The following is a 24271-nucleotide window of genomic DNA, read 5'->3' as shown; positions in this document are numbered from 1 at the left end:
ATATCATGTTACATGCTCAGGAATGGGGGGCCTGCAAGAGGCTGAAGAGGGCCCCCCTGAGGACAGGGATAGAAGTAGGTGCATGCTGATAATGATGGCAGGAGACATACCCAGGATCAGACATACTATATCCAGCACCACAAAGGGGATCCTCCGCTTGTCAAACATTGTGCTCCCTCTGCTACAGACGACCAAAGAAGAAGACCAGTCACTGTTCAACACCTCATCTGAGGGACAGGCCACCAGGTGTGAGCTCAGGACAGTCCCAGGTGTAGGGATCAGAGGACTGGCAGTCCCTGGGATAAGGATCTCACAAATAGGGCAATCCAAGGAATAGGGATCTCAGGAGAATTGCAGTCCCGGACGTAGAGAGAATGGCAGCCCCCAGGTATAAGGATATGAAGACTGACAGTCCTGGATATAGGGATCACTGAATTTCGGCAGTCCCAGGTGCAGCAAACTCAGGATTCAGACAGTTCCAGGTGTAGGGATCAATGGATTCCGATAGTCCTAATGGCAGGGATCACTGGTGTCCCAGGGATAAGGATCACAGTGCCAGGTGTAGAGATCACACTGGATTTTGACAGTCACAGGTGTAGGGATCACACTGGATTCTGACAGTCCCAGGGATAATGATCACAGTGCCGGGTGTAGGGATCACACTGGTTGTAGACGGTGCAGATCGGTCCCAGTCCTGTCTGGTACACACACCGCGGTAGGTTCTGTAGGGCGGGGGATCTTTGGTTGCGGTGAGGGTGGCAGTGACTGACAGCCCAGACCGGTGTGATGATGGCACGATGCCCTGTCCGCAGCTCGCCGCTCCTCTGCACACACATGGGCCACTCTGCTGTGTTATGTTGCTGGGCGGAGTGGGCGGGTCTGAATCGATGACGTGAGCTCTGGAATTACCATACCAGCCAATAGAAATCTTGATGCGCAATTGGTGTTTACTGGGGGTGTGGCTTTAAATATTGACCAATCGTAAGTTCTTCTACCCGGATGTGACTGGCGGAGATCGGACTATTAAATACTGGAGATGTTCAGACAGCCTCAGGCGGCAGACAGTGGTGGGCGTGACACAAGCGGGGCGTGGTTTTGCTGATAGTCTAGCTAAAACAAAATAAAAATCCGCCCATACACTACAGTGTGAATGTCGCATCGTGACGTCATGGAAATGCGGCGGAGATGTGTAGTACACGTGGGTGGCACTCTCTCTCTGGCTGGGTTCCTCGTGTCAGATGGACTAATAATGGTGACAGTCCATTCCGATTATTGGGGACTGCTGAGCGGATCGCTTGTCTGCCTGGAATGGCGCTGAGCAGGGTGTGGTCTAGGATTGCACATTTTCTTTAAGCCGAACCCAAACACTTTAGCGACATGGGACGCCTTTGGGTGCCCAAGGAGAGTAGTAATGTGGTACGAATAGTTTGCCGCAGCGAATGGTGGCTGTGTTCTGGTTACTCTTCCTGACACCATCGCCCTGCCCCCCAGCGATGACAAATCTGCCACCAGACAGCAACAGGTTTGCATGGGACTATCTTAGTCTAAATAATGTCCGGGTTTCAGTCTGCCTGAAACCCAGACACAGGATTAAAAATCTAAACTGTCCGGGTGAATCCCGTACAGGTGGCAACCGTAGTGTGGTCCCATTCATGTGTGTGCAGCGTTGTGGTGCTCGTTCGCCCCTCCCCCCCTTGATCGCATATCCTTCGGCCATAGCGCGTCATAAATGGGGGTAAAGGGCCAATCACTGTCCGGTGACCACTGATCACAATGTAAACACAAGCTCGTTATCGCCATTTCTCACTCTGACAGCAAGAGGAGAGCCCATAGCGGGTTTGTGTATAAATATACCTCGTTCACATTGGAGTGATTTCTCATGCATGACAAGTCGCAACCTCCTGCCTGCAATGGCAGCGTTCCAATCGGTGCGACACAGACATTGCGGCGCCGCACTGACCTGCAAAAGTAGTTCATACTTCGGGCGCGACTTCAATAGACATCTGTGCATGAAGCCCCGAAAATGCCTGTCTAGTAGCACCTTTAATTGCGCTGACCTGCTACTTTGGAATCGCCCTACTTCAAGTGAAGTAGCACGATTTTAAAGTAGCTTCAATGTGAACCAGGGCTAAGGGACATCTACACTATCAGTGCTGCCTCGGTGCACATCAGTGAAAGAGAAAAAATACCTGTTTACAAAATTGTATAATAAAACTTTTTTTTTGTTTGTTTGTTTAGCAAAAAATAAAAAACCCCAGTGATGATTAAATATCACCAAAAGAAAGTTGTGTGGGAAAAAAAAAGATCATATGAGTACAGTGTTGCATGACTGCACAATTGCCATTCAAAGTGTGACAGCTGTGAAAATTGGCCTCGGCCCAAAGGGGTGAAAGTGCCCCAGTAGACAAGTGGTTAAAGAAACAAATTCTGTATGTGTTCTTAAAGCAGTTCTTCAGTCTAAAAAATAAATAAATAAAAAATACTGTAGCTGATGGCCCGTTCTTAGCCGATCTTCGTGTTTCCGGCATTGCCACGTCTAGTGTGGGATGCCAGCTGGGATTCCTTGCGGCTCCACAACCAGCTCCGTGCTGTGCACAAGCGAGTCGCATTGCACTTCGTGAATGGTCCTGCAAGCTTCTAGAACCTGACATGTCCCAAGAGGCTGTAGGGGTGAGCTGCTTGGATCACCGTCCAATCGCAGCGCCAAAAGTGGGAGAGGAGGCGGCAGAAAAGCTGAACTTCCCCTTTTGGGTGAAGTTCTGCTTTAACTCTCAGCCCCTCCAATTTCATTTTTCATTGCTGTGATCCAACTTCCTGTTAGAGGGTAGCTATGTTTCCATAGGAATGTAGCCACCCTCTCTTGCCCGCTCCCAAGATGGACTATGGGATTTGTAGTGTGCCTAGAGCAGAGCCCCACCAAGTATATGGGTGGACCACAAGTACCCATAGGTGTGCATAGCATATTGCATTAGGGTATACACCCCAAAGCTCAAAAACATGGTACCAATCACTCACTGTGTTCATTCAGAAAGGGAAGGGGCCAGTAAATGACATTACCCTTTTACTCTGAAAAATCATCTGTGTGCCTGCAGCAGCCGGCTGGAAAGGAGGGAAGTCAGCAGCGCTGTGGAAGGGGGGCCTCAGGCAGCAGTAGGTGATTAGGGTGTGCCCGGTAGGGATGAGCCGAACACCCCCCGGTTCGGTTCGCACCAGAACTTTCGAACGGACCCCGCGTTCGTAACGAACGTTAGAACCCCATTGAAGTCTATGGGACTCGAACGTTCGAAATGGAAAGTGCTAATTTTAACGGCTGATATGCAAGATACTGTCCTGAAAAGGGTTTGGGGACCTGACTCCTGCCTCAGGGGACATGGGTCAATGCAATAAAAAGTTTTAAAAGCGGCCGTTTTGGCGGGAACACTGATTTTAATGACGATTAAAGTGAAAAAAAAAAAAGAAATATTCCTTTAAATATGGTGCCTGGGGGGTGTCTGTAGTATGCCTGTGAAGTGCCACGTGTTTCCCGTGTTTAGAACAGTCCCTGCACAAAATGACATTAAACGGAAATAACACCATTTAAAACTGCTTGCGGTTTTAATGTTATATCTGGTTCCTGCAATATGGTTGAAAATCATTCAGAAAAATGGCATGGGTAGCCCTCCCTGCCCATTACCAGCCTATTTGGGTCTTGTACGCATATTAAGGGGAACCCCGTACCCATATTAAAAAAAGGAAATGTGTGTGGCCCCCAGGCCCTATATACTCAGAACAGCAGTATACAGGTGGTGCAAACAAGACAGGGACTGTGTAGGTTTGTTGTGTTAAGTTGAATCTGTTTGTAATTTTCAACTGGTACATTTTTAAAGTGTAGCTCCAGTCAAAAAAACGATTTTTACGCTTTTTGGAAAACATAGGGAAGGGTTATCACCCCTGTATAATTTGTTTTGTCGTCCATCTTTTTTCATCTCACTTGCTGTTGTCTCCTTCCGTTTGCAAGTAGGAGATGTTTGTAAATTGGATGTTTGAAAGTAGGGGCCTGCCCTATATGCTCTGCAGAAATGGCGGAACAAGGCGTTGGTTTTGCCACAACATTGTAAGCCCTCAAAGTGACTCTTGGTGGGCGCTGGAGCGCCCTGCTGTGAACGATTATATCAAGAATTGTAATTACATGCCATTGTTGAACAGTGGTAGAAAAATTGACCTTTGGTGGTTGTGGTGCTGGTGCCACAACACTATAAGTCCTCACCGTTACTCTGGGTGGGCACAGGAAGGGGCCCTCCTGTGAAATATTATATCAAGAATTGTAATTACATGTCCCTGTTAAACAGGGGCAGAAAAATTGGGCCTTAGGCACTGGTGCCATCACACTGCAACCTCTGCCATATACTGTAGTTTTATTGCAGGAATTAGCCCTGCTGCAAAGCATTGCATCAAAAATTGTACTTAAACGCCCCTGTTAAACAGGGGCAGAAAAGTTGGGCCTTAGGCACTGGTGCCATCACACTGCAACCTCTGCCATATACTGTAGTTTTATTGCAGGAATTAGCCCTGCTGCAAAGCATTGCATCAAAAATTGTACTTAAACGCCCCTGTTAAACAGGGGCAGAAAAATTGGGCCTTAGGCACTGGTGCCATCACACTGCAACCTCTGCCATATACTCTAGTTTTATTGCAGGAATTAGCCCTGCTGCAAAGCATTGCATCAAAAATTGTACTTAAACGCCCCTGTTAAACAGGGGCAGAAAAATTGGGCCTTAGGCACTGGTGCCATCACACTGCAACCTCTGCCATATACTGTAGTTTTATTGCAGGAATTAGCCCTGCTGCAAAGCATTGTATCAAAAATTGTACTTAAACGCCCCTGTTAAACAGGGGCAGAAAAATTGGGCCTTAGGCACTGGTGCCATCACACTGCAACCTCTGCCATATACTCTAGTTTTATTGCAGGAATTAGCCCTGCTGCAAAGCATTGCATCAAAAATTGTACTTAAACGCCCCTGTTAAACAGGGGCAGAAAAATTGGGCTGCTGGCATCACCCAGAACCAAAAATGTTCTTCCAACATATCAGTGGAGGAGGAAGAGGATAGACAATCAACATAACAGGACAGTCACTCAGCATCAGCATAGGCAGTCTTGAAGGGATGTGGTATTTCAAAAAAAATTATTCGGTTACATCAGCTTCAGGTGCTTGGTAGCTGTGGGTGATCCAAGACTGATTCATCTTGATGAAGGTCAGTCGATCAACTGATTCGGTGGACAGGCGCACCCTGTGATCGGTAACGAAGCCACCAGCAGCACTGAAGGTGCGTTCCAAAAGAACGCTGGATGCAGGACAGGCCAGTAGCTCAATTGCATACTGTGCAAGCTCTGGCCAGTGATCCATCCTCAAGACCCAGTAAGCCAGAGGATTTTCAGTGGGAAAGGTGTCCAAGTCTGACCTTGCCCCTAGGTATTCCTGCACCATGTAAATTAGACACTGGCGATGGGTGCTGGAACCAATCATACCTTGGGGCTGCGGACTAAAAAATTGTCTGAAAGCATCAGTCAGACGGCCACCTTCTCCACCGCTCCTTCTGACTGATGCCTCAGCAACACGTTGTCCAGGACCAGGAGTTTGTGACCTCCCAGTCTCTGGGAACGCGTTGCACAGAGCTTTCTGCAAGGCCTCCCGGAGATGTCTCATCCTCTGCTCCCTCTGCGATGGCAAGATAAGGTCGGCAACCTTACCCTTGTACCGTGGATCAAGGAGAGTGGCCAGCCAGTAATGGTCCCTCTCCTTGATCCGAAGAATACGAGGATCCTTCCGCAGGCTTTGCAGGATCAGGGAGGCCATGCAGCGTAGGTTAGCTGAGGCATTCGGTCCGGAGTCCTCTGGGTCACTAAGGACAACATGATCCGCAGCTACCTCCTCCCAGCCACGTACAAGTCCACGTGTTTCTTGGGACTGTAAATCATCCCTATAAGACTGCTGATGCTGATGCTGAGTGCCAGCCTCCACGTCCATGCTGACACAATCATCCTCCTCCTCCTCTTCCTCCTCCTCACCCTTCCTGTGTGATGGGTGGCACAGCAGGAACACTGTCTGGATAAAGGGGGCCTTGAGAGGCAAGGAAGTCCTCCTCTTCCTGCCTCTGTTCTGCCTCAAGTGCCCTGTCCATTATTCCACGCAGCGTATGCTCCAAGAGGTGGACAAGAGGTACAGTGTCACTGATGCATGCACTGTCACTGCTCACCATCCTTGTGGCCTCCTCAAACGGTGACAGGACAGTGCATGCATCCCTGATCATGCCCCACTGGCGTGGTGAGAAAAAACCAAGCTCCCCTGACCCTGTCCTGGTGCCGTAGTCGCACAGGTACTCATTGATGGCCCTCTGCTGCGTGTGCAGCCGCTGCAGCATGGCCAATGTTGAGTTCCATCTGGTGGGCATGTCACATATAAGGCGGTTCTTGGGCAGGTTCAACTCCTTTTGGAGCTCAGCCAGCTGAGCACAGGCATTAAATGATCAGCGGAAATGCACACAGACTCTCCTGGCCTGTTTCAGGACATCCTGTAAGCCGGGGTACCTGCCCAAGAACCGCTGCACCACCAGGTTAAGGACGTGAGCTACACAGGGCACATGGGTCAGTTGTCCCTGTCGGAGGGCGGAGAGGAGGTTGGTGCCATTGTCGCAAACCACCATTCCTGGCTTAAGCTGGCGTGGCGTCAACCACCTCTCGGCCTGCCCCTGCAGAGCTGACAAAACATCCGCCCCAGTGTGGCTCCTGTCCCCCAAACAAACCAGCGCAAGCACGGCATGGCATCGTTTTGCCTGCGTACTTGCATAGCCCCTGCAACGCCTACGGAGCACCGCTGGTTCTGAGGACAGAGCACTGGAAGAGGCCATGGAGGAAGAAGAAGAGGAGGGGGTGGAGGAGAGAGGTGTGTCACAACCAATAGTAGCATTTTGGAGGCGTGGTGGCGGAACAACCTCCAACACTACTGCACCTTGTCCTGCATCCTTCCCAGCAGCCAGAAGAGTGACCCAATGGGCCGTGAAAGACAGGTAACGTCCCTGTCCATGCCTGCTGGACCATGAGTCAGTGGTAATATGCACCTTACCGCTGACCGCCCTGTCCAGCGAGGCAAGGACATTGCCTTCCACATGCCGGTAGAGAGCCGGAATCGCCTTCCGTGAGAAAAAGTGGCGTTTGGGGACCTGCCACTGAGGAACCGCACATTGTACAAACTCACGGAAGGGGGCCGAGTCTACCAACTGAAAAGGCAGCAGTTGAAGTGCTAGCAATTTAGCCAAGCTAGCATTCAACCGCTGGGCATGTGGATGGCTGGGAGTAAATTTCTTCCGCCGGTCCAGCAGCTGGGGCAGGGACATTTGCCTGCTATAATCGGACGTGGATGTACCACTAGCAGAGTTCCCGGAAGCACTTGGCTGTGACACACCTAATTCTACACCTTCATTCCTCTCAGAGCAGGTTTCAGAGAGGACTGAAGGTCTAGTGGGGTTGGAGATGCCAGCTGATGAGGAGCAAGGAGAGGTCCGCTTTGTTCTTTGGTGTGGGTCTTTGAGGTATGCTTGCCAACGAGCTGCATGGCAGGTCAACATATGTCTGGTCAAGCATGTGGTGCCCAAGCGGCTGATGTTTTGGCCACGTGAGATACGCTTGAGACATATGTTGCAAATAGCAGCGGTGCGATCTGATGCACTCGTCTCAAAAAAGGCCCACACCAAAGAACTTTTAGAATAACGCGCAGAGGAAGCGCTCTGCGCAGGCGGAGCTCTGCGGTGTGATTCAGTCGGTGTGCTGCCCCTAAGCTGGCCCCCGGAGGGCATCCTGCCTCGTTGGACATGTGCCTCCTCCTCCTCCTCCCTCCTTCCAGGCACCCACGTGGAGTCAGTGCCCTCATCATCCCCTCCCTCTTCATCGCTGTAGCAAACCTGGCAGTATGCTGCAGCTTGTGGAACATGACTGCCAGATTGCTGTGCTTCTTGAGCATCCTCTCTCTCTGCGCTCACGCTACTGCCTTCCTCTAGCTGAGTGTCATCATCAGAGCCCACCAAACACTGGGCATCCTCCTGGAGCATGTACCCAACACTGTGCTCAAAGAGTTCAGGAGACTCCTCAGGAGGACGTGGTGGGTCTAGGGAAGGAGTCACTGATGATGACATTGAGAGGAGGGACGACGATGTGTTGGCAGCTGCTTTTCTACTACCCTGAGACTGGGTGAGAGAGGATGAGGAGGATGAAGAGGGCTTGGTCATCCACTCTACCAAGTCGTTGGCATGTTGCGGTTCAACATGTCCAGCTGCAGAAAAGAAGGACAAGCATGTCCCATGGCCACGTGCTGATGACAATGCACCGCGTCCACGACCAGCACTGTTGTCTCTAGACACAGAGCCTGCTTGCCCTCTTTTATCGGCTCGCGCCTGTCTGCCTCTCCTTGCTGGCCTTCCAGACATGGTAATGGCCTGAAGGGAGTTGGGTAAAACAGTAGTTGGGTAGTTTATATTGTGCTGGAGGCACACAACACCCACTAACTCCTGCAGATGCCTTTTTTATAGAACAGCAGAGTTAAAGGGGTATATACAGATGTATACTGTGCTGTGCTGGAAGCACACACAACTTCCAATAACTCCTGCAGATGACAATCGGGCCCAAATAGAGAACAGCTATGTAGGTGGATTATAGCGGTATGTACTGAGTACAGAGCACGCACACAGCACGCACTATCTCCTGAGTGACACTACTGACTGCAAGCTCTATTGTTAAAGATGGACCACTAGCTATATAGGTGAGGTGAATATCACGGTGTATACTGCGGTCAGGGCACGCAGACAATAACCAGAAAACAGCAGAGTTAAAGGGGTATATACAGATGTATACTGTGCTGTGCTGGAAGCACACACAACTTCCAATAACTCCTGCAGATGACAATCGGGCCCAAATAGAGAACAGCTATGTAGGTGGATTATAGCGGTATGTACTGGGTACAGAGCACGCACACAGCACGCACTATCTCCTGAGTGACACTACTGACTGCAAGCTCTATTGTTAAAGATGGACCACTAGCTATATAGGTGAGGTGAATATCACGGTGTATACTGCGGTCAGGGCACGCAGACAATAACCAGAAAACAGCAGAGTTAAAGGGGTATATACAGATGTATACTGTGCTGTGCTGGAAGCACACACAACTTCCAATAACTCCTGCAGATGACAATTGGGCTCAAATAGAGAACAGCTATGTAGGTGTATATAGTGGTATGTACTAGGTACAGAGCACGCAGACAGCACGCACTAACACTACTGACTGCAAGCTCTATTATTAAAGCTAGATCACTAGCTATATAGGTGAGGTGAATATAGTGGTGTATACTGCGGTCAGGGCACAGACAGTAACCACTACACAAGAGCAAGATAGTAAATCAGCCAAAAACGATTGGTGTGTAACTGTGTTGAAGGTACACAGAACACCCACTGCTTCAGACGCCAACACACTACACGAGGCCGCCTTAATGGCGGCCTTATATAGTGTGGGGCGTGCACTACACAGCCTGAGCTATGATCGGCCACAGGCAGGATGCCTGTGGCCAACCATGGCTCTCCTCACTGCTGGCGCTGCGATTGGCCAAGCATGCGGGGTCACAGTGCATGCTTGGCCAATCGTGAGACAGCAATGCATTGCGCCATCGCAGTGCATTGTGGGCCACACCAATTTTGCCGCGAACGGCCCAAACGTTCGGAATTCGGCGAACGCACGAACGACCGATGTTCGAGTCGAACTTGCGTTCGACTCGAACACGAAGCTCATCCCTAGTGCCCGGGCACACCCTGTAGGCATGCCTATGCAATTACCCCAGTCCTCTTTGGAGGATGACCACGTGTACATCCTGTGCACTTTTTTTTTTTCCCCTACCTGGTGTTAGTTTTAAGGGTGCACGCTGCATCGCCAAGCTTTTTTTATTTTTTTTAAAAGGACTGCAACTAACATGCACTATTTATTCCAAACAAACTGAAGTGAGGAAAAAAAAAGAGGTTTGGGACTCAGGAACTCACAGAGGACAATACAAGGAGCCAGAAAAACAGTAAAAATACAATGTCATGAAAGATAGATTATAGAACCATTACGAAGTGAGTGTATATGGATTATCGTAGGATAAAAAAAAAAAGATATTATTCAGGGTGAATTTAATTAAATTTTTTTGATTGGATTTTCAAGTAGTCAAAAATAAAAAGGTCTCTCCGATATTAATAATAAGGCACATGAGTCAGCAAAAACAAGTGGAGATCAAGCATCAGAGAAAATAGGTAAATAACATGTAGCACTAACCCCCAAAGGAGCTGCTGGTTAGATTGGGCTTACTGTTACCTTCTTTTTCCTTACTTCACATCTAGGGGTGTCCCGTGGTAGGTGGCCCAGTAACTTGAGAGACTGACAACAGATCCACTTAAATGGATTTTATTTGCAAAAACGTAGACAATGAACAGTCTCTTAAAATGGGATCAGAGGGTTGGAAAGGAAGTTGAGGTACTCTTAGTGTCAAAGTCATTATTGAAGAACTTGCTTACTTTGACTGGATCCAGAGAATAGCCATTCGCAACTGGATGTTCACTCAAGTTGGACAGTCCCTCTCTCACAAGGCCTAGCAGCCAACAAGGTGCTTACTCAGGAACAAGTCTCTGCCACAGACATTGTTGTAGAACATACAAGGATAAGTCTCTGCCACAGACATTCGTGTAGAACACGTAGGAAAAGGAAACTTGTAGAACACTCCTGTGATACCTGGATCTTTCAGCCAGCTTGGCGATATCCATGAGACCGGATTCTCTTGGGTACTTCAGCTCCTTCAGGCTCTTGCTAAAAAAACAATCCGTACGTGGCCTTCTTCTGAAGAGTCCTTCCCTGGATAGCATGAAGTCACTGGGTCTCTCCCAAACCGGAGACGGGACCCAAACACCTCAGAATCCTCCTTTAGTTTCCTTGCCTCGGGCTAGCCAGCCCCGAGACAAAAAAGTGGGGTGGATCCGCACCCCAGGCCATAGCCTTCCTGGGGCTAGTCAGGAGGACCAGGGCCCTGAAGTCAGTACATCCTTCTGGACCGGAACCCCCGAACCACGTGACATCCGCATCTTAAATACCCTCTCCCAGAAAGTACAGCAAGAGCGCCACTCCCACTGGGCGGGCTCAGAGAGAGAGTAAATAAATCACCCAACCAGACCATAGTTCCATGCCTGCCAGAAGAGACAGTGCCCCCTGTGGTCAGGCTGAACATCTCATAGTCCAGTCAGACTGATGCTGAAGTCCAAATTTAGACATTTGTACCCAAACCAAACTGCAGTTCAGGTGTAAGCTTAAATTTGAAAAACACATAGCGCGTGCTGTTCAGGAGCCGGTGCTACAAACATGTACACCAATAAATTAACAAAGAAACGTAAAATTGTATACTCACCTTTCCATAATTTTCCTTTCCTGGTGCATCTTCTTGGCAGCATACATATGGGTTGTGACTCCGCCCCCACAACCTAATAGGACTGGTTAACTATAAATCAAAGACAGACCCAGTGTTCTGTCTAAAAATCTCTGCCTATCGAATACTGTCCACCTCATATTGCGCAGGCGCAGTGTTTGCGCAGTATGGAGCACAAGGAGATTCTGAAAATCACGGCGCAGGCGCCGTTCATCTTCGGATATTTTCGGAATCTGCTGGTCATGTGCAGTACACAGCGGACACTATGCGAAGGGGGACAGTATTTGACAGGGCACCAGCTCACAGCATTCTCTGTAACTCTCACCATTTGGGTGGGCATCTGTATGCTGCCATGAAGATGCATCAGAAAAGGAAAATTACGGAAATGTGAGTATACAATTTTCAGTTTTCCTGGTGCATCATGGCAGCATACATATGGGGACTAACTCGCCATACAGGAGGGTTCAAAAAAAATTTGTAATCATCAGTAGCACAAGTATGCACCATTATTTTTCCAAATTTTACTGTCGCTAGCCGGGTTCACCTATAAAAGTGTAATGAAGGTGTCCTGAGAGGACTATATTGCTGACTTGCAGATAACCTCAGGAGACACTTAGTGCTGAGCTATCCACAGAGCTGGCACTGTCCTGGTTAAATGTGCTTCTAAGATCTCCAAAACAGGAAGGCCCTGAAGAGTAGGCTCTTTTAATTGTCTTAACACTCTAGGAGGTGACGGAACGTGTTGATGCTGACTGACCCTTTAAGCCATGCTGGAACCAAGAACATATTTATGCTTTCCTGAATGGAAAGATAGCTGCCAAGCAGGTCACCAGCGTTAGCTCAACATCCAGGTGATGTGGTCCTCTCACTCAACCAAGAAAGATGGCAAATTGACTTCCTGGTTAAATTGGAAGGAGAAAGACACCCCATGGATAAAAGCAGTCTGGAGTTTTAGGACTATTCTGTCTGTCCGGGTATAATGATAAGTGAGGCTCCCTGAGTACAAAACCTGCAGTTCTGACATCCTTCACAGAGGTTGTAGCAACCAGAAATACGGTCTTTAGGTTTTGTAGAGTGTAGTCAATTTTGTAGGATAGAAATGAGGCCTTGATAGAAATGGGGACCATAAACAAGTTCCACATAGGGAACAATGGTTTCCTGGGAGACCTATAACTTCATGCAAGCCTTTTAAGAATTGCATCACTAAAGGGTCAAGGACTCCTTAACCCCCTGCAAATGCAGACAAGGCTGAACTTTGAGCTTTAAACATATTTGAACCTAGGCCCCTGTTCAGCCCCAGTTGTAAGAACTGTGGAACCTTCGCTGGTTTAGGCGATAAAGGACTGCAGGCTTTTGCTGTGTGAGATCTGCATCGTTTTCCCATATTCTTTGGTAGATCTTATTCATGAAGACCTCTCTGGTTTGACACAAGGTAGGCACTACCTCCACTGAGCATACTTGATTTGGTAGCCACTGCCTCTTAACTTCCAGGCTATCAAAAGTAATCTCTTGGAGCTGGATGGCAAAACTGTCCATGAGAGTGAATCCGTCATCACTGGAAGTGGCAGTGGTGATTCAATCCTTAATAGTAAGGCTCGGTTCACACAGGGGCGACACGACTTCCAGGACGACTTTGTGAGGCAACTTGGAGACGACTTGAACACGACCTGGGGCGACTTACAACACCACTTTGAAGTCGCCCCAGGCCACACGACTTTTGCCGTGGCCAATCAGAGAATGAGCTCTGAAGGAGGAACTCCACGCCAAATTTATGAAAAAAAATTGGCGTGGGTTCCCCCTCCGAGAGCATACCAGGCCCTTAGGTCTGGTATGGATTCTAAGGGGAACCCCCTACGCCGAAAAAAACGGCGTGGGGTCCCCCCCAGATCCATACCAGATCCTTATCCGAGCACGCTACCCGTCCGGCCAGGAAAGGGGTGGGGATGAGCGAGCGCCCCCCCCCTCGCCGTACCAGGCCGCGTGCACTCAACATGGGGGGGTGCCAAAGCACCTTGTCCCCATGTTGATGAGGACAAGGGCCTCTTCCCGACAACCCTGGCCGTTGGTTGTCGGGGTCTGCAGACGGGGGGCTTATCGGAATCCGGGAGCCACCTTTAATAAGGGGGCCTCCGGATACCGGCCCCCCCACCCTATGTGAATGAGTATGGGGTCGAATGTACCCCTACCCATTCACCTGTGGAAAAAAGTAAAAATAAAACACAACACAGGGTTAAAAAATAGTTTATTGCATAGCTCCGGGGGTCTTCCGTCTTCGGGGGTCTTCTCACTGGACTCCTCTGCTATCTTCTGCTCGCGGAGGAGCCCGGTCTTCTCCTTCTTCTTCTCCTTCTCCTTCTCCTCCTCCTTCTCCTCCTCCTTCTCCTTCTTCTTCTTCCTCTCTCCGGCCGCAATGCCAGGGACGCAGTGAGCGGCGACTTATATAGGGACAAGGGGCAGGGTCACCAGTTGATGTCACATGGTGACCCCGCCCCCTTACAATGTCACAGTCCCAGCATCCTCCAAGACTGTGACATTGTAAGGGGGCGGGGTCACCATGTGACATAAACCGGTGACCCCGCCCCTTGTCCCTATATAAGTCGCCGCGCACCGCGTCCCTGGCATTGCGGCCGGAGAGAGCGTCGAGTCAACATCTCCAGAAGAAGAGGAAGAAGAAGAATGGAAGGTGGCAGCGGCGACGGCGGCGACAGAAGACCGGGCCACCGCTAGTAAAAGAGCTGGAAGAAGAAGCGGTGGCCCGGCAAGAAGAACCGAAGAGGGGGACAAGACCCCCGAAGTCGGAAGAAGAGGGCGGTGGCAAAGAAGAAAGCCGGGCTCCTCCGCTAGCAAGAGAGCTAGCAAAAGAGCAGAAGATAGTGTCCGGCGAGAAGACCCCCGAAGACGGAAGACCCCCGGAGCTGTGCAATAAACTATCATGATGCATCCATCATTGGAGCAGACTGCATCAGGTTGACCACTAGCTTTTTCAGGGTATACAGTTTTGACAGCCTGTTTATTAGGGCATTTTTGTATGACCCCTTCAATTCTTCCAGGATTAACTCTTCCAGTTGTTCAGTGAAGGAAATTAGTACTTTCTATCCTTGTGGAGAGTTTCCTCAACTTCAACCCAGGCAATTGCGTCCTTAACTGCCCTTGCAAAAAGTCTCTATTGGGCAATCTTCAAAGCTTGTGGCCCCTTTAACGCTTTCTTCTGATGGCAAACTTTCCTATTTGGACACCACCTACTGGTTCAGGTTGGAAATGCTAGGCAACTTATGCACTGTAGTTTGTCAAGCAATGACTTTCCACCACGAATGCAGCAACCATTAGGGCTGGTAATCTGTGGTGTTTGTAAATGGGGCAAACAAAATGAGAGGTGAGATGATGACATTGATCAATTTTGCCTGTATGTCTGCGCTTTGAACTGTGATGGTTCTGGCTTTTTAGCAGGCTCTCTTCATCCTGAGGTCCTTGCAGGGCTGTATAGTGCTTGTTCAGGGCAGATTTGGAATACTAGCTTGGCAGGCAATGACTTTCCACAACAAATGGAGCAACCATTAGGGCTGTTAACTTGCGATGTTTGTAAACGGGGAGCAATGATAATAAGGAGTGTGGTGATGAGATTTAATCAACATTGTCTCGATGTCTGTTCTTAGATGGTGACTTGTCTTGACCATCAAAAGGCTCCCTCCATCTTATAATCCTTACAGAACTATAGATATTGGCTCTCTTTTTCTCAATCGTCACTACTTACCTAATCCCTGTACCTTAAATGCAATGGGGGGTCTGAATGGACAGCGTTTCCCATAGAAACAGAGCAAAGCAGCAGCCTGAAATGAAAAACAGCATAATGCTAAGTCTCCACTATTGCGACCGGAAAGTAACATTAATTTGCTGCAAGTTTGATGCGATTTGAAGCAATGCCTGTTGTATTCTTAAGGTCTATGAGCACAGATATGAACGGTACACATTGGAAATCATGTGGTAAGGCTTGTCATGTGATTTTGCAGTGACAAGTCACACTAGTGGAAACTGAGCCCAACACAGAGATCCCAGAGCAAGCATTGAAAAGGGGATAGGTAGAGCCCAGGTGAATGCCATAAAGAGCACAATGAACCTAGAGCAACACTGAGAGGAGATGGGGAAAACATAGATGAAAGCCATAAAAAAGGGAAAACATACATGCAAACAATGACCACATAAGCATCCAGCATGCAAGAGTAGAGAGCTCCACCATGTTGCCCAAAAATGCCATAAAACCATTTAAAACTCACATTTGCCATTACTGATGATATCAGTGCCTGAGCCTGTTCAGATCACCATCCTGGAAAATTTCTAGCCAGGAAACACAGAGGCCGCATCACTTCCTGCCTCTCATGCTCAGAGTATACTTGCACACCCATAACACAGAGAAAAGAAGAAGCATATGGAAAGAAAAAAAAAGGAAACGCTGACACTTACGGCAAAGCTTGTTTAACCCTTTCCCGCCGAGCGTACGCAGATATGCGTACTCGGCTTCCGGGGGTTATACCGGGATGATGCCCGCACCTGCAGGCATCATCCCGGTACCGTTTTTTGCAGCAGGCGATTGGCTATCCAGGCATAACAACCGATGCGGCTAAAAGCCGCTCGGCTGTTATGCCGGAGGAGCGGGAGGGGACGTCCCCCCCTCCCGCCGCCTCTCGCCGCTGTTACCGGTGCTCCTGCTCGATGGGGAGCACCGATCAGAGATCCGACGCCTCCGGCAGCTGCGGAGGAACTGGAACGAAGCCGTAATCGGCTTCGTTCCAGTCTCCTCATCGTAAACATGGAAGCGACGTCATGACATCACTTCCCGTTTACTCGGCTGCCAATGGCGCCGGTTTTAAAAAAATATCCGGTATTCAGAATCGCCGTTTTCGGCGATCTGAATACATTGAAGTGTAAAGGAGGGGTGGGGGGTCTTTTAGACCCCCGATCCCTCCATAAAGAGGACCTGTCACCACCTATTACTGTCACAAGGGATGTTTACATTCCTTGTGACAGCAATAAAAGTGATCAATTTTTTTTTTATTTTTTAAAAACAATTTAGTCATTTTAAAATAAATAAAAAAAAAAAAATTTTTTTAAAGCGCCCGCCGTCCCCGCGAGCTCGCGAAGCAAAGAAAACGCATACGGAAGTCGCGCCCGCGTATGTAAACGGTGTTCAAATTACACATGTGAGGTATCGCCGCGATCGTCAGAGCGAGAGCAATAATTCTAGCACTAGACCTCCTCTGTAACGCTAACCTGGTAACCGTAAATTTTTTTTAAAGCGTCGCCTATTGAGATTTTTAGGTACCGTACTTTGTCATCAATCTACAAGTGCGCGCAATTATAAAGTGTGACATGTTTAGTATCTATTTACTCAGCGTAACATTATCTTTCACATTACGCAAAAAAATTGGGCTAATTTTACTGTTTTGTTTTTTTTTTATTCATGAAAGTGTCCCTTTTCCCAAAAAGTTGCGTTTAAAACACCACTGCGCAAATACCGTGTGACATAAAATATTGCAACAATCGCCGTTTTATTCTCTAGAGTCTCTGCTAAAAAAATATATATAATGTTTGGGGGTTCCAAGTAATTTTCTAGCAAAAAATATGGATTTTAACTTGTAAACACCAAATTCCAAAAATAGGCTTAGTCATGAAAGGGTTAAAGCTTTCTTCGAGAAGCCTGCACCACCAGAATGGGACTCCAACCATCTAGCTCATTTAGAAGCTGTACAGGAAGGACTTCCACCAGGAGAGGCTGCAATATGCTCCCCAGACCACCAGAATGGGGCTCCAACCATCTAGCTCATTTAGGGGCAGTACAGGAAGGACTTCCAACAGGAGAGGCTGAACCTGGCTGGGGTGATAAACGGTAAGGGATACCTCTCAATTTCAGTCCCGATCAGGTGAGGAAAAAAGGAGAATGCTGTGAGCCGGGTCTGTCTTTGATTTATAGTTAACCAGTCCTATCAGGTTGTGGGGGCGTAGTCACAACCCATATGTATGCTGCCATGATGCACCAGGAAAGAATGTTTGAGCAATGATCATCAAACCGAGAACATCATTTGTTGTAGTAGTGGTAGATGAACTAAAAAGCAGAACAAGCCATTACATATAAACTGGTGGACATAATGGAAGTGTTGCATCTTAATATGATCCCAAATAGGCACAAACAAACATTACAAGGCAAGAAGGAAGGGAAAGAAAAAAGGAGTAAAAAAGGGGAGGGGGGATAAAAGTCAAAGAGGTCTTAATACTTGAGAGCACAACCTAATCAATAAGTGAGAAAAAGAGGAGAAATAAGATTGTCAAGTGCAGTAAGGGGGAAGAGTTAAAAAAAAAGTAAAGACGGTCGCCCAAGGACCCGCTAATCCATGCACACATACTTGATCCATGAATACCACCAAGTCTTTTTAAATTTTGTGGTGTTGTTTTGGAGAGTGCAGGTGAACCTATCATTAACCATGATCCAATTCAGTTTGCGTTTAACTTAATCAAGTGGTATGATAGGCTGCTTCTAATGTTTGGCAATGGTGATCCTGCCTGTGAGTCATATACAGAATCATCCTTGTGGATTTCTTTGAGACCTCAGGAGATAATTTCTGAGATCTACAAATATATTCACTTCCATCACCGAACGATTGAGGTTAAACATTCTAATCCAGAATCTGGATACTTTCGGACATTGCCACCAGATATGATATTTGGTCCCCAGTTGGTCACAGCACAGAGTTCAGATCAATTTAAATGCTCATTTAGGTCTTGGAGTCTGGGATTAGCTTGTTTTTACAAAGGCAGCAGACTGTCCCCTGGAGTACTGGACTTGATGTTAGAAGATCTGTGACCATAAGAGCACATGGGAGGAGAGGCTACAGGCACTGGTCTTACAGCCTGGCAGGAGCAGAGGATCGGGTAGATAAAAAAAAGTTTTTTTTAAATATATATTATTATTTCTTATCCTCCACACCTAAATAATCATTTAACCCACTCAGTGGCAGCTTTAAGAAAGCCTGCTTATTTGTAGAGCCTGCTAACTAAAGCCTAGTGTACACGGGCTGAATGTTGGGTGGCATCCACTGGTCCAATAAAAACCGGCCGACATTCAGCCCGTGTGAACTGCAGATGGTCCGACTGTCAAAAGGACATAACCAAAAAAAGTCTGCTGAATAGCTTCTGATACAATGGCTGGGAGCACTGATCGTAGTATTCTGGGGGGGGGGGGGGTATCCCCCTGTCAGAACCCAATAGCACAGTAGAGGAGATCGCTGTACTAACATTTAGCAACATATTGCTACATTTAGAGGTGCCTCTCTTCTCTTTAACCGCTTGCCAACCAGCCACCGTCATTACGTGCAGGTTGGAACATTCCCGTGAGCCGTCATAGCTGTACGTCCGCCCTTTAAGTGGGAAGGGGGCACACACCTGCTATTGCCGATGCTCGTGGCCAGCGGACACGATGACTGCCAGCCAGGTACGAGAGCCAGAAAAGGGGTGTGTGTGCGTAAACACAAACATCCCTGTTCTGTGAGGAGAGACAGATTGTCTGCTCCTACTAGCTAGAAATGACGATCTGTCATCTTCTCTAATCAGTTCCATCACCCTACAGTTAGAACACATTGAGGGAACACAGTTAAACCCTAGATCGCCCTCTAGTGTTAACCCCTTCCCTGCCTGACATTTACACAGGTGACATTTACACAGTAATCAGTGCATTTTTATAGCACTGATCACTGTATAAATGTCAATGGTCCCACAAATTTGTCAAAAGTTTCCGATCTGTCCGCTATAATGTTGCAGTCCCAATAAAAATCACAGCTCACCACCATTACTAGTAAAAAAAAAAAATTATAATAATAATAAAAATGCCATAAATTTTACCCATAGTTTGTAGACGCTATAAATTTTTTATGCAAACCAATCAATGTGCGCTTATTGTGATTTTTTTATTGCCAAAAAAATGTAGAGGAATATCCATCGGCTCAAACTCAGGAAAAAAATTGGGGATATTTATTATAGCAAAAAGTACAAAATATTGTGTTTTTTTTCCAAAATTTTCACTCTTTTTTTGTTTATAGCGCAAAAAAAAAAAAAACGCAGAGATGATCAAATACCACCAAAAGACAGCTCTATTTTGTTTTGGTACAGCGTCACACGACTGCGCAATTGTCAGTTAAAGCGATGCAATGCCTATCTCAAAAAATGGCCTGGTCATTAAGCAGCCAAATCTTCCGGGGCTAAAGTGGTTAATACAGCTCCTGCAGGATTTGCTTCTGATCCCCTTGTGGAGGGTTCCATTTGTGGATGGACATTTTATGGTTACATAACCTATCACATTGCTATAATCTTTTTATATGGAATATAAACTGAAGGACCTATGAATAAATGGTTGTGGAACAAATCATTTGAGTTTCCATTATTTCTCATGGGGAAATTTGCTTTGATATACAAATGCTTTGTATTACAAGCATGTTTCTGGAACTAATTATGCTCGCAATCCAAGGTTTTACTGTACTTGAAGATGAAAATGCAGTGGTATGAAGCATTGTTCCTCCTAGTGTACACCAGTGGCTGTACGCATGATGCAACTTGCAGGTGTGAATGAGCCTTTATGCCATAAAGTTATAGGACCTAAACCCAAAAACCAATTTATAAAATTGCAGCGTTCCTAGATTTGGTGGCTGCATTGTTTGCTTTTTTAGGCTTTTTTTTACTTTCACTTAGTGGTCTGGCCAGTAAATAAGAGTTAGAGGATTGAGGCAAACCCCCTTAGGGCCGGTTCACACTGCAGGCGAGGCGAGGCGACTCCGACTTGCCTCGCCGCGACCTGCCGCGGCCTCAGCGGCGACTTGCAAATGACTTCTGTATAGAAGTCAATGCAAGTCGCCCCGAGGTCGCCCAAAAGTAGTACAGGAACCTTTTTTCTGAGTCGGAGCGACTCGAGTCGCTCCTCTCAGAACGGTTCCATTGTACAGAACGGGGGCGACTTGCGAGAGCGAGGCGAGGCGAGTCGTGTCGCCTCGCATCGCCCGCTGTGTGAACCGGCTCTTACCACTGACATAAATGCTTACATTGGGGCGATGTGTAAAATCTACATAAAAACAAACTGCAGTGTTTTTCAAATCTCATAAACCCATATTTTATTCACAATAAAAAATAGAAAACACATCAAATGTTTCAATTAAGAAAATGTACAGTTTTAACCAAAAAAAAAAACATAATTTTAAAATTAATGGCAGCAATACGTCTCAAGTTTGAACAGGGCTATATTTACCATGTGTAGCATCCCCTTTTCTTTTAGCACTCTGAGGAGACCAGTTGGTGTTGAGTTTTGGGAGAGGAATGCTGTCCTGTTCTTTCCTGCTGAAAGGTCTGGACTGCAGGCAGGCCAGTTAAGAACCTGAACTCTTCTACTATGAAGCCATGCTGTTGTCATAGAAGCAGTCCGCAGTTTTATCCTTCTGAAATATGCAAGGCCTTCCTTAAAAAAGATGTCTGGATGGAAGCATATGCTGCTCTGAAACCTAGATATTTATTTCAGCAATGATGGTGCCATTCCATATGAAGTTAGGCCAGCCATACATGGTTCAACCTGTTAATGGGCAGGCTGAATGTACCAAATTGATCAATCATCTTGGGTACACAGAGGCGTATCTAGTGAAAATGGCACCTATGGCAAACACTGAAACTGCACCCCTGTCAAAACAGTATCTTTCAGATACTGCGGACAGGACATGGTTAGAGGCTGTGGACATGGTAATTTCCTCCTCTGTCCTCCTTCTTATTATCATACCTTTCTACATCAGTGTCTGTCTTCTGTTCTGTCACGGTGTCCCGTTCACCTCTCTAGTCAGGCACTGTGCACATCAGTGTACTGTCCTCTGCTGGGCCAGCTCCCCCCCCCCCCCCCCCGTAACGTCCTCCTGAGTCCTCCTGTGGCCTGTGCCTCCTCTCTGCAACGTTGCACCGCTGCCACACTGCTGAGAACGAGTGCTTTCCATTTAAATGGCACCAGGTGACGACATTACGTTACTGCACATGCGCTGCCCCATCAAGCCCTGCAAGCTTTGGAACGGTTGCATGGCCAGCCCACGGCTACCACTGCCCGTAACAGGCTTTTATGGCAGAAAAGACCATACCTCCCAACTTTTGAACTTTAAAATGAGGGACACTTGAGGGAGGAAGCATCCAATGGCACGCTATGTGCACTGTGGCAAAAGTGGATGTGGTGGCTCTGGACTTTATCATAACTGGCCCACTTAAATTTTGAGTGTCTCCATCAGCACCCCCCCTTACATCAGAGTGTTCCCCATCAGCAGCCCTCTTTACATCAGTGTGTCCCCATCAGCATCCCCCTTCACATCAGTGTGTCCCCATCAGCATCCCCCTTCACATCAGTGTGTCCCCATCAGCAGCCCCCTTCACATCAGTGTGCTCCCATCAGCAGCCCCCTTCACATCAGTGTGCCCCCATCAAAAGCCCCCTTCACATCAGTGTGTCCCCATCAAAGTGTCCCCATCAGCATCCCCCTTCACATCAGTGTATCCCCATTAGCAGCTGCCTTCACATCAGTGTGTCCCCATCAGCAGCCCCCTTCACATCAGTGTGTCCCCAACAGAGTGTCCCCATCAGCAGCCTCCTTCACATCAGAGTGTCCCCATCAGCAGCCCCCTTCACATCAGTGTGTCCCCATCAGCACCCCCCTTCACATCAGTGTGTCCCCATCAGCACCCCCCTTCACATCAGAGTGTCCCCATCAGCAGTCCCCTTCACATCAGAGAGTCCTCATCAGCAACCCCCATCACAGTGTGTTCCCATCAGCAGCCTCTTTCACATCAGTGTGTCCCCATCAGCAGCACCCTTCACATCAGTGTGTCCCCATCAGCAACCCCCTTCACATTAGCGTGTCCCCATCAGCAGCCCCTTTCACATCAGCGTGTCCCCAGAGTGTTCCCATCAGCAGCCCTCTTCACATCAGAGTTGTACTATCAGCAGTCCCCTTCAAATTAGTGTGTCCCCATCAGCAGCCCCCTTCACATCAGTGTGTCCCCATCAGCAGCTCCCTTCCAATCAGTGTGCCCATCAGCAGTCCCCTTCACACCAGAGAGTCCCCATCAGCAGCCCCATCACAGCGTGTCCCCATCAGCAGCCCCTTTCACATCAGTGTGTCCCCACCTCAGCCCCCTTCACATCAGCGTGTCCCCATCAGCAGCCCCCTTCACATCAGCGTGTCCCCATCAGCAGCCCCTTTCACATCAGTGTGTCCCCAGAGTGTCCCCACCAGCAGCCTCCTTCACATCAGAGTTGTCCTATCAGCAGCCCCCTTCACATTAGTGCATCCCCATCAGCAGCCCCCTTCACATCAGTGTGTCTCCATCAGCAGCTCCCTTCAAATCAGTGTGTCCCCATTAGCAGCACCCTTCACATCAGTGTGTCCCCATCAGCTGCCCCTTCACATCAATGTGTCCCCATCAGCAGCCCCTTTCACATCAGAGTGTGCCCATTAACAGCCCCTTTCACATCAGAGTGTGCCCATCAGCAGCCCCCTTCACATCAGTGTGTCCCCATCAGAGTGTCCCCATGGGCCTTAATGGGCCTGGCTAAACAAAACTCAGGTTTGGTACCTTTAAAATATGCTTTGATTGCTGTGCCACAAGATAGAGTCTCACAGACACATGCAAACCCCAGCACTATAATAAAAAAAAAAAAGAAAAAGCTTCCATTACAAATGGTTTTGCATAAAGTATGAAAGTGTGCACTACACAAAGTGTAGAAGGATTCAGAAATGCATTACCTACAGAGTAAGTGAAGTAAGTGAAAATTGTGATCTATGAGTGCAGGGTTACACAAGGCTGAAAAACCCCCTGAGGAGGGGAACAGACCATTGATCCTGACACTTTACAACTTTGTCCCAGCCAGCGATGTATGTCAACTTCTGGCTGAATAGGACCTGCAGCAGTGTGAACATCCAGGAATTGGTGAGCAAGCCAGCTGGATGTGCACTGTGCAGCTCCGATCAGAGACTTCACCTGTCAGATCCAAGCTGTGATGTCGGTTATGGGCAGGACTGCTACTCAGTCAAACAAACAGTGTAATGAATGAGTTGCCCAGAGCTGTCAGTTTTTTTCCAGTTTCAGCATGCTGGTTGAATGAGAAAAATAGAATAGTGTGTACCCATTCTGATTTTCAGGTAAATGTCAGCTTTAATGTCTCCCCACACCAAGGATGGGCCTTGGCACAGAGCAAAGCATTCACCAGGTGCCTTACAAACAGACAGACGGCAGTTGAGTGCAGGGATGGTGTCAGCAATGGAGGTGCGCAGCTGTAGTGCTTACCTTTTACTTTGATTTGAATGACAATGACAGGTTCTCTTTACTGCCTGACACCCCTAGGTGCCTGATCCCCCTCTCAGATCTCCTGTAGGGGGCCCCGGAGCCAACACACTGGACAGATCCAATCTGCAGAGCGATATAGAATCTGCAACTAGAGATCTCACCAATACATACAGACTGTCCAATACCCCACTGTCCAATCAGAGCTCAGCCTCCTCTCACTATACACTCACCTTACAATCACCTGCACTGCTATCCCTGTGTATACTAACAGAAGCTGCTCATGCTGGAAAGGACGTAGGGGGAGGGACGGGGCTTAGATATGTTCTAGAGGGGAGGGGCTACTGTGCTCTGTGCAGGGGAGGTGTGGTGTGCGGGATGTGATAGGGAGTGGGAGGAGCATTACATGTAATGAAGTACCATGTGAGTCGGCTCTTTCATAACACTGGTTGTTTGACAGAGGGGCG

The 24271-nt window shown here is 48.0% G+C and overlaps 1 protein-coding gene across 2 annotated transcripts in view; it reads right to left on the bottom strand.

Moving 5' to 3' along the window:
• PLPP1 (phospholipid phosphatase 1) overlaps positions 1-866 on the bottom strand; it is a 125204-nt gene extending 124338 nt beyond the window's left edge. For both annotated transcript variants that reach the window (XM_077462720.1, XM_077462721.1), the window contains exon 1: positions 111-866. In XM_077462720.1, coding sequence (XP_077318846.1) covers positions 111-168 — 58 coding nt within the window. In that variant the 5' untranslated portion in view covers positions 169-866. The remainder of the gene's footprint in view (positions 1-110) is intronic.
• Positions 867-24271: the final 23405 nt, after the last annotated feature.

This window comes from Lithobates pipiens, unplaced genomic scaffold (assembly GCF_037356315.1).
Source record: "Lithobates pipiens isolate NorthernLeopardFrog02 unplaced genomic scaffold, aLitPip1_a1.2 Scaffold_3, whole genome shotgun sequence".
Classification (NCBI taxonomy): Eukaryota; Metazoa; Chordata; class Amphibia; order Anura; family Ranidae; genus Lithobates; species Lithobates pipiens.
The sequence above is the reverse complement of the archived record's forward strand: the minus strand, read 5'-3'. Positions and strand labels throughout refer to the sequence as shown.